A 13,789-nucleotide genomic window follows, 5' to 3' on the forward strand; every position below is an offset into this window, starting at 1 on the left:
ATATTGTCCACTAGAGTGCAACAGTATAATGTGCATGTTAGATCACTGAGGCCCTTTTAGAGCAGTGCTTCTCCAACCTGTCCTGACGGCTCCCACCACTGCACATTTTGGATGTCATCTAACACAGGGGTTCTTAAATATTTTGAAGCTAGGGACCCCTTATAGGCTAGAAAATTAGGAGGACCACCTCATGATGATAACATTGATTAAACCCAAAGTTACAGTGGGTGGGAGTAATGAAGCCAGTGTTGTTTTATTGACACAAATGGTCGCCATTTGTAAATATTAACTTTTTTTATAATAAAGTACAATTTTTATAGTCTACCTTCCTTTTTAGTACATAAATCGCACCTAAGTATGTCTTACCGGGTCAAACTTAAGTTGTTGAGAATAAAATAAAAATCATGTTATAATTAAAAATTCTAATAATAAATCAATGTGTATCAATGAACCAGTTAAAAACGTTTGTTTACATAATCACACAATGATATTGAAACAAATAAAAAAGAATGATTTGTTTACAATCTGGACATCTCACTGTCTTGTACTGAAAAGGTTTACATTGTTTTGCATTTAAAACATCTTCAAAGCAGATATTTCAGAATGCACTTATAACTGCAGTTGGCTGGACTTATTAGCAAAAATACTTTTGAAATTGCACTTCTCTCTAGCAAATATGTCAGATGACCTGATTAAAGCCTTTTGGAGGACGAGCTGCGATACGATAAAGGACATTTTAATTTTTCATATATTAAACAAATTCACAGCATGGAGTGGAAAGTCTGAGCCCTTTGATAGTGAGATACTTTTTTCTTTCTTTTTTCTTGGAATCACACATGTGGGTGGCTGAAGTGCTTCTTGGTTTAACTCAAATAAGATAAACTGAGCAAAAGAAAACCAAAAGCAGCTAGGCGCATCTCATGTTGATGATATTTATCACACTGACCACACTGCAAACACAAAGCACTGAGACTTTTACAAGCAAAGCACGTTATCCTGCTAAGAGGGGGGGGGGGGGGGGGGGGGGATGCAATAAAGAGCTTCTTCTTGTTTTTATAAAATTACAAACTTTGATTGAAAACAACAACAAAAACCTTCTGTACAGACACACCATTTCAACGTATCTCATCCATTTGATAATGATCTCAACCATATCACATCAGAAACTGACATTTACAGCTCTGTCTAATCTGACAATGATATTTATCTGGCTAAATTCAGACATACAAACTAACATAACTCTTATTATTACTGTTTTGTAAAGAAACTCCATTATATTGCGAAATTAGTCAGAGACACAGTTGACAAATCTATCATGTTAGTACATTTATGTCAATGTGTTAAATGCACTAAACAACACAAATGTATGACATTTATGGTAATTTAAAGCCCATGATTTTTTTTTACTTTCAACTGTTCATAAAAGTAACAGTCAAATCACACATTGATAAAGCATTTCAATCAATCATTCTCAGTAAACATTGAAGCTGAATCACCGAATAAGCAGCTCTTAGTCTTCATTGTCTTCTGCTCACAATAGATGTTCATCTTCAGTCTCGTGTCATTTCCTGAATAAGTCTGTTTAATCTTCACAATCAAACTAAACTAAGACCCTGAACCTTCATCTGGTTTGTGGCTTTGAGCTAGACAGAAAAACAGCCTGTTCAAACTTTGTGAAAAAACCATGCAGTCTCAGATTAAACATTTCATATTTAAGTCTTTGAATATCACAGCAATGACAAACCACATTATAACTGACTTAAAATGACCTGATTATTGGTAGTTATTTGGTAGTTGAATTAAATTAAATGAACTTAATAAAATTTTAACCGAGTCCATTTTTATTATGATCTGGAAAGTAGGTTAAAATGCAAATTGGTTGTTTGTCAATATATAAATAATATTCTGACACTTGATTAATCTAGTTCACTCTTTGCTTTTATTGTACTCGTTAATTCAGCTTCTCATGTCGCTCAGAGATCTCACACTGGCTGTTAGCAGACCTAACGATCACATACTCACCAGTCTTGGTCATTAGACAGAGGTAATTGACTAATACTTTAGATGGCCACTCCTATGCGTGCTCGAGTACTTGTTTTTAGTCTTCATAGATCTGTACACCCTCTGAATAAAGCAACATTATCTCTAGTCAGAAGTTACAACCACTACTATAGATATAATCCATACTTTCTCTGATAGTAGCTTCGGTTTGGTCGTGCCATGGTTTCCTATGTAGTTACTGTAGCTAGAGTAACATTACAGTAAACAGAGGTTAGGCTCACCCTATTTAGGTTGGTCAAACAACATCAAGTTGACCTAAAGGGAAATTCCCTTCAATCCTTACAATTGAAGTTGAACAAATACCAAGTGTTAGCTGGATCTATCAAGATCCATTTGGTGTGCTCTATGCTCCGTCTCAACTGGAATTTAGTCCTTACTAACCTGACGCAGAAATACTGTAACAAGGATACAGTGTAATCTACTGGAGTCAGTAATTTAATTGAATAAATTCAAATGTAACAATTTATCATCAGGTATGTATTATGCCAATTATATTGCCAATTCAGATATATCAAATCAAATCAATACAAAACAACACATTCTCAAAGATAAATCTAAGAGTAAAGGATGCATACCTGACTTCAGAAAAAGTACATAGTATGGATTCATCTGGCTACAGAAGTGAGTATTAAGTATTCAGACCAAGACAAACATCCACCAAATGAGACAGGAACTAACAATTGGAGTTTGTCTTGATCAAGTTCTAGGCATGGAGCATTTACACCTTTCGGGGACAGATGGTAATCTGCTTGAAAGACACTGGGAAATGGCACACCCTCTACAGTAAGCCAGATATCTATAAACTCTTAAGCATGGGACACACTGCACGATTTTTGGCTGTCCCAGATGTAAGACTGGCATTGTTAAACAATTGTGGTTATTTCTGTGATCGTGGCTCCTAATCGGGGGTTCTGTGTCGTGCAGTGAGAGAGGTTCAAAGACAGCCACTGTCACGGTCTTGTGACCAAAGATAGTCTACGATCATTTTCTGACAGTTTCAGAAATTCAGCATGATCATCGCACAGTGGTGCTAAAACATAAAATTGCTTACCTCAAATTCTTCCTTCCTCTTTCACAGCATGTTTTCCAGCAAATATACAAAGTATAACTGCCAAACTGTGCTTCATCGTGCTCTTTTTGTTTACCACAAGCGCATGCTGATGACATTTTATTCTTAGTAACTTCCGTCATACCCATCATTGTAAACTCTACAGTCATACACAAGTTTATTAGATCCCTGTCTCACAGTGTGATTTGTAATGATCTTATAGGATTTCTGACATTATGCAGTGTGTAGAAGTCTCAAGACCAATCAAGACCAGACCTATAAGAACAAGACCAATCAAGACCAAGACCAAAGACAAGACCACACCTCTAAGACCAAGGCCAATTAAGGTATTTGGTGGAAACTTTACAGTATATTCTATAAGCATCACTCATTTCCTGTTTTATTTTTTTCACACCTTAAGATAAAGGTGGGCCTGGGAAGATGAGCCGCTGTAAAGAAACCACCACCCCTCGTGCCCAGGACCAGACAAAGAAGAGTGCATGCGGCAACCGGACCCCACCCCCTGGACCCCTTCTATCTGAACACTGTTGTTCCTTCATGATTTCCCTGCACAAAGAGGACACCATATCCCTAATTTATTTTGGACACCCCTTCCCCTTCGTCACTTTATTCCCTGTTTTGGACTTTTGTTTTATTTATGTTCAATAAAAGCATCACTGAGGTCTGACGCCACATCCAATGTGTCTGTTTTTGATTGCTCCACAACTGGTGTAATACTGTATGTGATGATCTGTGATCTCTGTTAAAAGTGAGTTAGTTGAGTCTCATGCGGTGACTGATCGTGGCGTAATCAGAGTGAATCTCATTCTTACTGAATCTGACTGTAGCGTCACTGAGAGACTCTTCACGCTTCTGGAAACTGACAGCAGCGTACAGGAGCTCATCAGAGGGGATTGTGGGTAGATCATCATTGCTGTTCATTTGAACTGAGAGAAAATCACATCTGCTCTCTGCACATGATGACTGAACATAGACATAAAATATAGAGAGAAAATGTATTTTAAAATTAGAAAATTTCTCATAAGCACAATATATGTTCAAACACACAAACTATAACTCACCATTGTATTTTTCTCTCTCTTTCTCTTGTCTGATGTCGATGTTCTTCCTAATTTAAGATTTAATTTAATGAAAGACCAAACTGGAGATAAACAGCAGCATGAGACAGAAACTCATTGAGTGAATGAGAATTACGAAGCAGCTTAGAGGCACTCAAATACATTTAATTTTTAATTTAACTATGATTTTTTTTACACATAATCAGGGATCAAACCTTGTCTCTCGTGTCTTAATTTCCACACAGTCAGAGTGAATCCACCGATCAGCAGCAGAATCACACACACACTAATAATGATGATCATGGAGAAATCTGACAATAAAACACACAAACACAGAGTGATAGTTAAACTTCGTGAAATACAATTAATTGACCAAATTAAACTGAATGATGGGGGAAATTAGCATATTTTAGTCTCTCTTGTGCAGACACGCACTCAACTCTCCTTCATCTCTCTGTTGAGTCTCATGTGGGTTTCCTGAATAAAGGCCGTTAGTTCCTCACAGCCGAATTAAACTGAGACTCTGAGCCTTCAGCTCATTTCTGTGGTTTTAATGTGAAACGAAAACACCCTGTTCATCAAATACACTAAACACCTGCATTTATGAGCAATTTCACAAAATGAGATTCAAAGGTTTCTTAAGCAATAAAGAAACATTTTATATGAGATTACAAGGAATCACAAAAAAAAAAAAAACTGACAACTTATAATGCATGTCTACTTTGTATGTGAAATAGTAAAACACAAATTTTAGTGCATTAAATTAAAGAGAAACAATATATTAAAGACACCAATAATGACTTTAGAACGACCCTCTCAATGTCACACTGGAAGATCTGTAAGTGTTCATATTTGACAATGTAAATAAAATAAAGTTATCTTACTCTTGTCCTTATCTTTGCTGACATTTAAGTGCACTTTAGTGATGACGTGAGCTCCACACCAGTATATCCCAGAATCCTCTTCTCTCAGATCAGTGATGTTCACAGTAAAGACTCCAGTAGATGCTTCATCACTGAAAGAGAATCGATCATCTCTGATCGTCTCCAATGAAACTCCATCCTTCACACACATGGAGGCTTCATGTGCTTTGCAGAAGCTTTTCTGATCTTCATCATGATGTTTGCACTGGATTGACACGTCGTCTCCTTCATACTTAGTCAAGTTCAGCTCTAATGATTACAAACACAAGAACATCAATTCACAGCCGTAGCTTCACATATTCAGATGAATAAACCTTCCTCACCCTCGTTCATGATGACCATCAGATGAGTGTAAAGATAATTGAGGTCTGTTTCTAATGTCACTGCACACCAGTATTTCCCAGCATCCTCTGCTGTCAGTCCAGTGATGGTCCCAGTGAAGACACTTGCAGTGACGTCATCTTTCAGAGTCAGTCTGTCAGTCTTGGTCTCTTTCTCTTCTCTCACAGTCTCACTGAGAGGATTTCTGTCTCTAGTGGAGCACTTCCCCTTACAGAGAGACTTTGGCTTTGAGTTATAGATTGAATCATAAGGACAGATGATCTCAGCAGATTCTCCTTCACGTCTCACTACTGGAGCCACTAAAAACAAACAGACATTTAGCAAACATGATTCTGATTAGACTGTATTTACACTGAAATCATCTGAATGGACTCACTGATGAGGTTGAGCTGTATTTTGGTGGTCAGGGAGATGAAAGTCAAATATGTGTCTCTGGTTTCTGCTCCACACCAGTAAACTCCAGCATCTCTCACGCTCACATTACTGATGCTCACTGTAAAAACTCTCTCTTCATTTCTCTCTGATGAACCACTCATTTGAGTCACTTTAGATGAGCTGATGTTCTGACAGATGTGATTATCATCCTCTTTACAGAAATGAACTTTATGTTGCTCTGGATCCTCTTGGATCTGACAGCTGATTTTGACTTCTTCACCAATATGAACAGATTCCATCACACTTTTTGGATATTTTGCATCTACTAACCGAGACAAATTTACAGAAGAGAAGCACAAATAATTTACATATACACAATAAAGTATTTGAGGTTCTTTTAAATAATAATGGGCTCTCTGCTGTATCTGCCGGTTGTGCTCCTCTCCTCCCTCTCCATTTCTCTCTATCTCTCTTTGTATACGCATGCACAGATGTTTAGGGATCTTTGTGGTGTTCAAGATAAGATGGGAGTTGAGGTACTGAAAAGGGGGGTAACTAAGACGGCCCGTCTGGATATAGAGGTGTAGCAGGAAGAAAAGCCCTTTGTTTGCCAAATGTATTCCTTATATGTACTTGTTTTCCCCTTACATTCCTACATGATGTAATTATAATTCTTATTGAACAGACTACCACCACATAATGGATCTGTAGAATTTACTGATGTAATAATAAACTTTGAAGAAGTTTGTGGACAGAGACTCGACTCCATGTTCATGACTCTTGCCATGGGCCTATGCATTTATGAGTGAAACGGGGGACTGAGACTATTCTGATGCCACTAAAAGATAAAGAGTATGATTTTTCTAACAGGGTCCTCACCGTGTTTGACGCTCAGCTGAAGTTCACTGGAGCTCTCAGTATAGTCAGATACTTTCACTCCACACCTGTATGTTCCTGCATCTGCAGCTTTCAGCTCTCTAAAAAACACCATCAAGACTCCTGCTCTGGTGTCGTCATATAAAGAAACATCTCCATTCTCCATCCATTCATCCTGAACTCCTGGATTCTTCCTCTCTGAACATCCATCTGATTCTTTACAGATGTATTTTGGCTTGGTTTTGTATTGAGGATGTTCACACTTGATCAGCAGACCACCTCCTGAGTAGCCGCTCACTCTAGACACGCCCACTTTAGCTGTCAATCACAAATATAATTAAATCTGATACAATCATATACTGTATAAATGTTTATACCAGATTTCATTGAGAATTTGTTTTACTAACTAATAGCATGTAGATGAACAGTATTAATAACGGAGTAACTGTATGTGTCTCTGTTGATCCAAACTCCACACAAATAAACTCCTCCATCATCTGGAGTCACAGCAGTAATTCTCACACTGAAGAGGTTTCTATGCTTGTCATCAGAAATACTGAATCTTTCTTTCTTCTTCCATCTGCTGTAGATCATCTCAACTGAATATTTTCCTTCTTTGAATATGATCTTGACATCTTTAATATGATTCAGTGAATATTCACAGCTGAAGGTTGCAGTTTCTCCAATATTCACCATCACTCTTTCTGACACAATGCAACATGAATCTGTAATTCATGTTATAATGAAATAAATACATGAATTCAAAATATAAAATTATTTATAAAACAAATATAAATATGATGAGTAGTTTTACTACACAACGAATTTAATTTTGAAATGACTGACCTTCTTTCACATTCAGAGTCATATCAGTGTACCACTGGTCATTAACTATAATCCGATAAATCCCAGCATCATGTTTGTTTATTTCTCTGATGAAGATCATAAGCTTTCCCTCACTGTCACAAAATAGTGTGAAATGTCCCTCATTAATCCACTTTTCATGTTTTGTATAATGTATTATTGTTTTCCACTCATGTAGCTTATACATATATTTAGCAGAATCACTGAACCAGAGTTTCCCAGAATCAACAAGAATGCTTCCTCCAGAATATCCCGTGACGCTAAAGCATCTCACTGCATCTGTCAATCAGATTGATACTGTGATCAGAAAGATGATGATCAGAAAACAGCATCATTACTGCAGTGATGAAAGAGAAAAGCTCTGACCTGAGATCAGGTAGAAAGTGAAGAAGATGAGGAGGATCTTCATTGTGACTTGAGTTCAGTCTTCTTTATGCTGAATGATCTCTGTGTGAATCTCTCTGTCTCTACATCTGTCTGCTTTAGTTACTTCCTCTTTATTCAGCTCTTCATCAGTAATGAGCAGCTTTACTGGCTCCTCCCACCATCACCACTGACTGAAGATCACATTAATCACACTGAAAGAGCGCCACCTACTGGAGGATACAGTGTCTGATACTGAGAGCTCTTACAGGTTTCAGGTTCTCTCTGTAAGGATAAATGTCACTCAAGTGAAGTCCATTCTTTACAGGTTCCACTAGAGAGCATCAGTAAACTGAACATTGCATAATCAACCTTGGGATACTACAGCATGCAAACAAAGTATGTCGATAATATCTGCAGTGAATACATTTTAAATCTATGCAACACATATAAAAACTTGAATTCCAGTAACATAATGACACACACAGACATCAAGAACCAGCATATGAATCTCAACAATGGTGACAATCAACAAAATGCTTCATGCCGCAATGTATGACAAACTCCCATCGTGCAATGCGTTAAGAATAATTATTGTCACCACTGTTGAGGATCATATGATAAATGTTCATGTCTAAAAGCCTAATTCTAAACTAGAATTTGTATTTTTCTAAGCATTGAAGCATTATGGTGGCATTTGTTTAATAGGACTTTTTTTCTTATCTTATTTAATAATCAAGTGCAGTTAATGAACCAGAGAGATATATATAGCAAGACATTGGTTGACCAAAAGCTTAACTGCTACTTTAAAGTTTGATTGAGCAATGCAATATTAATGGAAAAAATATTACTGCAGTTTAGAAACAAATGTCTTTGAATTATTAAAAGGCTCAAGAGCCCAACTAAAGGAAACACTGACCACAATTATGGAGGCAATGTTTTTTTTTTTTTTTTTTTTTTCATCCAAGGCTGTGGCTGAAGTCAGTTGTAGTTCTTGTGTTTCTCTTTTCCTCAGTGATGTTATTTGTTAACAGCAGGTGTTCATCACTAATGCTCAATCATCATTTAATTAGTCACTTAATTATCTCATTAACTTTAACTCTTTGAGGACTTGGGATTTGACTTGAGACTTGCTTGTGACTTGAAAGTAATGTCTTGGTTCCTCCTCTGGTGAAATCAGCTGCTGAGTTCATGGGTGGAATAAACATATGGCAGGACTTTTACTTTCTGACCCCTGGACTATCCACCTCTGTCTGTAATATATCTGCTTGTTTTACACTCTTTGGCCACCAGGTGGTATTGTGAGCAAATGAAGCCTCCAGAAATTAACCCTTTTGTGAACCACTTGGCGGAAAAGCTGAATAGCTTCATAAGGCTTCATCTCGCCATCACAACTCTCAGCTAGTCAGCAGACGGAGATAGCACTCCTTTCCTCCACCTGCTCTGTCTCTTTAATTCCACAACCAGACCTTTATCTCACTCTCAACTTCAGAATCAGGAGGACTTGAAAGGAGCATTTTCAAACAGCCTCTGAAAAGCAAATAGGCCTATATGAAACAACACTGTGCGTAAGTAATTAATATATTCTATTTCTAATACCGCATGTTAGCTTACCTATTACAACCCTCCTTAGCCTCAGTTTTTGAAAATATGTCTTTTGGTTTGAGCCATTCCAGTTCAGCCATTCCACTGAGTGACTAAAGAATGGCCAGTCAATGTTGTTAGTATTCTTCTAGTTGCATTACAGGGCTGCCTACACAAAACCTGCATGGGCCCAAAGGTACAAAAGTTGGCCCACACTGGGCCATCATGGGATTAATGTGGGCAGTCCGCTAGTGTGTGCTGCTCACAGAGAGCCTGTAGTGAGCCCAAAGCTGTGGTCCTCTCCTGGGAAAGCCCACACTGGGCCTGTTTAAGTTTGGTGTGGGCTGGCCCTGGCCCACTGTGCCTGCAAAAAAGCCAGCATGGGCCCCGCAGGGACATGCTTGCACGGTTAGCACTGAGCACCCGCTGATTGACTGGAGCTCACATCTCCCAAATCAGTGGGGTTAAAAATCGCACTCCATGAAGTAAAATACATGTTTTTTGGCGGGGTTCCCCTGGCAACTTCGCATTCCAGAGTATAAATATCAAGTTATTAGGGTCACTTCAACAGTGATAAAGTAGTCAAATTCCGCGGAAAAACAAGGACTTGGCAACACTGGTCGTCTTTTTCTAGTGGTGCTTCTGAAAGCGGTCCTAAACAGGCAGGAAATTTAGTAGCTTACTCTTACTTGTTCCTGTTTGAGCTGGAACACAAGTTTCTTCCCAGCCAACATTCTATCATGGGGCCCGTGTGTAAATATGGGCCCTACATGGGTTTGTCCATGGGTTCCATGTGGGCCCCATCTGAATTAGCCTATATGAATCTCATATGGCCTGACTGGGTCTAATGTGGGGCCCAACTTGGCAACACATATAAGACCCATATTGGTCCCACTTATGAAGCACATGTGGGATATACTGGACAGTATAATTATAAATAATTATTTACTATATATATACAGGGCCACTGAGAATTTGCTTATTGGCAAAACGTTGGCCCCTTAGCACTGGCCCTGCACGGGCAGCCCTCACTTAGCCTCTAGGAAACCTTAGCGCTGTTTTATTGAAAATAATCAAGTTTGAAGTCACCGTTATGGAGATAAGTGCTTGCTTTAGTTGGGCTCTTGACCCTTGCCTTCTTAACTTTAATTATCCACTGATCACTGTTTATATGTGCATAAAAGCATACATTATATCTGTTCATATGAAGTGATTGTCTCTTCAGAAGACTTAATCAGCTTTATTCAAATAGATTTATTGTATGGTCTTTTTAAGGAGATTTAAAAGGGTCTGTTTTAGGAATAGACTTTTAATGGAGGGCAATAAATCTCTCAGATTTGACTAAAAATATCTTCATTTGTGTTCCAGAGATGAAAGAAAGTTTTATGGGTTTGGAGCAAGTAAATGAGGGAGAGTAAACAGAATATACTTAGAGTATATGTAGTCTGCCTGGCACAACCAGAAAGATGAAGCCAGCAAAAAAGAAAAGAATTGCCTAAATGTTTCAAAAGGCAAATGAGGTAAGTTGACATAAATTTTATACAAGCCCAGCCTATGTGAAATGCCAGTTGTCATCATTCCCCCAAGATGCCATTTAGCCATGTTTGTGATTGCCTTAAATTCTAAACAATTTAATCAAAGGGATAATTGTATTTACAATGTTAAAGTGGCTGACAACAATATTCTCCCACATAAAAGGCTGGTCTACAGGGAACATATTTGGCTTTCTGCAGGCATTTTGCTCAACCCTAAGTTTTGATCATTCATATCTACTTCTTATTTCACTTACTTTGTATTGTAATAATAATCAATATTATTCTATTAATGATCAGGCAAGATTGATATATGATGGTGGTCCGACGGTGAGCCTGAAGTGGTGGTCTGATATCTAGAAATTTGATCTTACTATCTGGCCTTTTGCTTACAGTTTGGTCCGCCCCACTTTGAAAATGTCTCCTGCGCCCCTGGTTTTAAACAACACTCTCGCCTGAAATTCTCTTAAAAATGCATTTCATGACACAATAACAGTAATATTTTGAAAATTATGCGGGTTTTCTCCTCTGCCATTAACGCTATATATTTATATATATATAAACCTGACTTTGTTACACACAGTAAAGGGGGCCTTTAGCATCTGATAGGTACATTTTCTAACACTCATGACTGCACTGGGTAGGACTAGTTAGCAAAACAGTTTTGATCATGTGCTTCTCTGTGATGTTGTAAAAGGCCAAACAGAAGCATCAACAGAAAATATTTCAGATGGAGGAAAAGCTGAAATCTACAATTTGTCATATATTACACCCACTCATAGCATATTTGTATGGAGTGGATCATTTGTGTCCATGGATAAAAATAAAAAAAACACCTGCAGGTCATTAAATGATGTTTTATTAACAAAGTTCGGGAGGAGCATGTCAGATACTTAGCCTAATTAAACACAAGTGGCACGCAATCAAGTCAATCAACTGACGGATATCAATACAGCTGACATACCTCCACTCATTTGACGGTCTATCAGCATCTCTCCACCAATATCACTAAGTTCTCACCACACTATGGGGGGGATTCTCTGGGTTCGGGCCATTCCCCTGCTCAGAGCCCTTCTCCAGGACAGCATGCCAACTATGTATTACGTAACTTGTGCTAAATATACGTAAGTGTGAACTCGTGAAAGGGCATCTTGGTTTGACCGAAAAAATTAAAATGCAAGAGCAAAATAAAACCACAAGGCAGCATGTTGGTTGATCTTTGGAGGAGCACATGCTGGTTATCTTTATCACACAGACCACAGGGTTTACCACCCTGCAAACACAAAGCACTGAGACAAACCTGTTGATGCTGCTTGTTTACGTGATATTAACATAAAATTACTAAATGTAAAAATACAAATGTATAACATGTTAAGCATTTTATAGATAGTCTGTGATTTGTGGACTCACTTTTTAAATGTTTTATAATGCAAGTGAAACTGTCTAATCACACATGGACAATTTGTTGATCATAAACATGTTTCAGTCTTTTCTTAATTCATTAGTTTCAGTAAATGTTGAAGGTGAATTACTGAGTGAGCAGCTCTTAGTCTTTAATGTTTTCTGTTCACAATGGATGCTCATCATCTGTCTGTCTCTGTTCAGTCTCGTGTCTCGCTGCGGGTTTCCAGAATAATCTTCACAGGTTGTTCACTGTCTGTTTAATCATCACAGTCAAACTACACTTAGACGCTGAACTGTCAAACTGTTTTCTGTGGCTTTGAGTTGGACAGAAAAACACACACACACAAAACACACCTCAAATGTTCTTGAGAAACTTCTAAATCAGATTAAAATGAGTAATTTTCAAGACTTCGAATGTGACAATAATGACAAATCATTTCAAACAATAAAAAACAAATACTGTCAATAAATTACAGATTTTTTACAATCATTTTTGGACTTATAACAGAACAGTTAACATTAGTTAAACATCTTGGGGAAAAAAAATAAAAATCTTCTGGTATGGCAAATACAGGCCTGACATTATTGGTCATCGCAGACATCATCTATAGCCTGGAGAAGAGAGACTTGTTTGCGAGGAGCCTATTGAAAACCTTCCACGTCCATGTGGAGAAAAACTCCTCAGTCAGGTTACAGTGAGGAAAGGGGAGTATGGGGTTAAATACAACGTGATAAACTGTGGATGAGCCTGAAACCATGATTGCTCTCAGTGCCATCGCTAGGAATTCTGGGCCATTGCACTGATTTTGCTATGGGGCCTCCTCAAAATCACATTCAGTGGGGGGGGTGGCCGGGCCCCCCAGAGAACATCGTTCTGGGCCCCAATCCTCTGTTGCTTCACTTTCGTAATGTTGTTCATAATTTGCTATGCTTCAAGACTAATGCAACAGTTACATAGCACTCATACATGGCCTCGATATACTATGTTGAGGGAACGACATCCATTTCTCGTGGCCACGAGTTTAATGCGTAAACAAACCTACGTCACCATAACAATCGGGATTATCAGGGATTCATTAATATTTTATTTCGAATTAAGAAATTATTGTATTAATTATTATAGAAATGAATTAAATTATTATATTGACCATAGGCTACCAGACTGTAGGCAATTGCATGCGAATGTAAGCAGAATTCTAATTATCCCAAATAGGCCAAATGTTACACTAAAAAAATTGCTGTAAAATTTACAGAAATTTACTGGCAATTTTGGTGGCCAGTAGGACTGTAAATTTACAAAAGTTCTGTAAATTAATAATTACAATTGTACTGTAAAAA

General features: G+C 37.9%; 1 protein-coding gene across 1 annotated transcript; it reads right to left on the reverse strand.

Moving 5' to 3' along the window:
* Positions 1-2,526: 2,526 nt before the first annotated feature.
* Positions 2,527-6,147, reverse strand: LOC306872590 (polymeric immunoglobulin receptor-like). The gene is made up of 7 exons (XM_079421206.1): positions 5,830-6,147; positions 5,435-5,752; positions 5,073-5,360; positions 4,404-4,499; positions 4,192-4,238; positions 3,614-4,093; positions 2,527-3,112 (listed from the first exon to the last, which is right to left on the reverse strand). Exons 1-6 carry the CDS (start codon positions 6,125-6,127, stop codon positions 3,884-3,886), a joined length of 1,257 nt encoding a protein of 418 aa, XP_079277332.1. The 5' UTR covers positions 6,128-6,147; the 3' UTR covers positions 2,527-3,112; positions 3,614-3,883.
* Positions 6,148-13,789: the final 7,642 nt, after the last annotated feature.

This window comes from Barbus barbus (assembly GCF_936440315.1).
Source record: "Barbus barbus genome assembly, chromosome: 7".
Taxonomy (NCBI): Eukaryota; Metazoa; Chordata; class Actinopteri; order Cypriniformes; family Cyprinidae; genus Barbus; species Barbus barbus.

Excerpts from the sequence above, each read along its gene's own strand:
- LOC306872590 (XM_079421206.1), bottom strand. The coding sequence starts at position 6,127 with ATGGAATCTGTTCATATTGGTGAAGAAGTCAAAATCAGCTGTCAGATC. Across the intron at positions 5,361-5,434 it reads GATGGTCATCATGAACGAGG|AGCTGAACTTGACTAAGTAT; the intron begins GTGAGGAAGGTT and ends TGTAATCATTAG. Across the intron at positions 4,500-5,072 it reads CAGCAAAGATAAGGACAAGA|ATTTCTCCATGATCATCATT; the intron begins GTAAGATAACTT and ends TTTTATTGTCAG.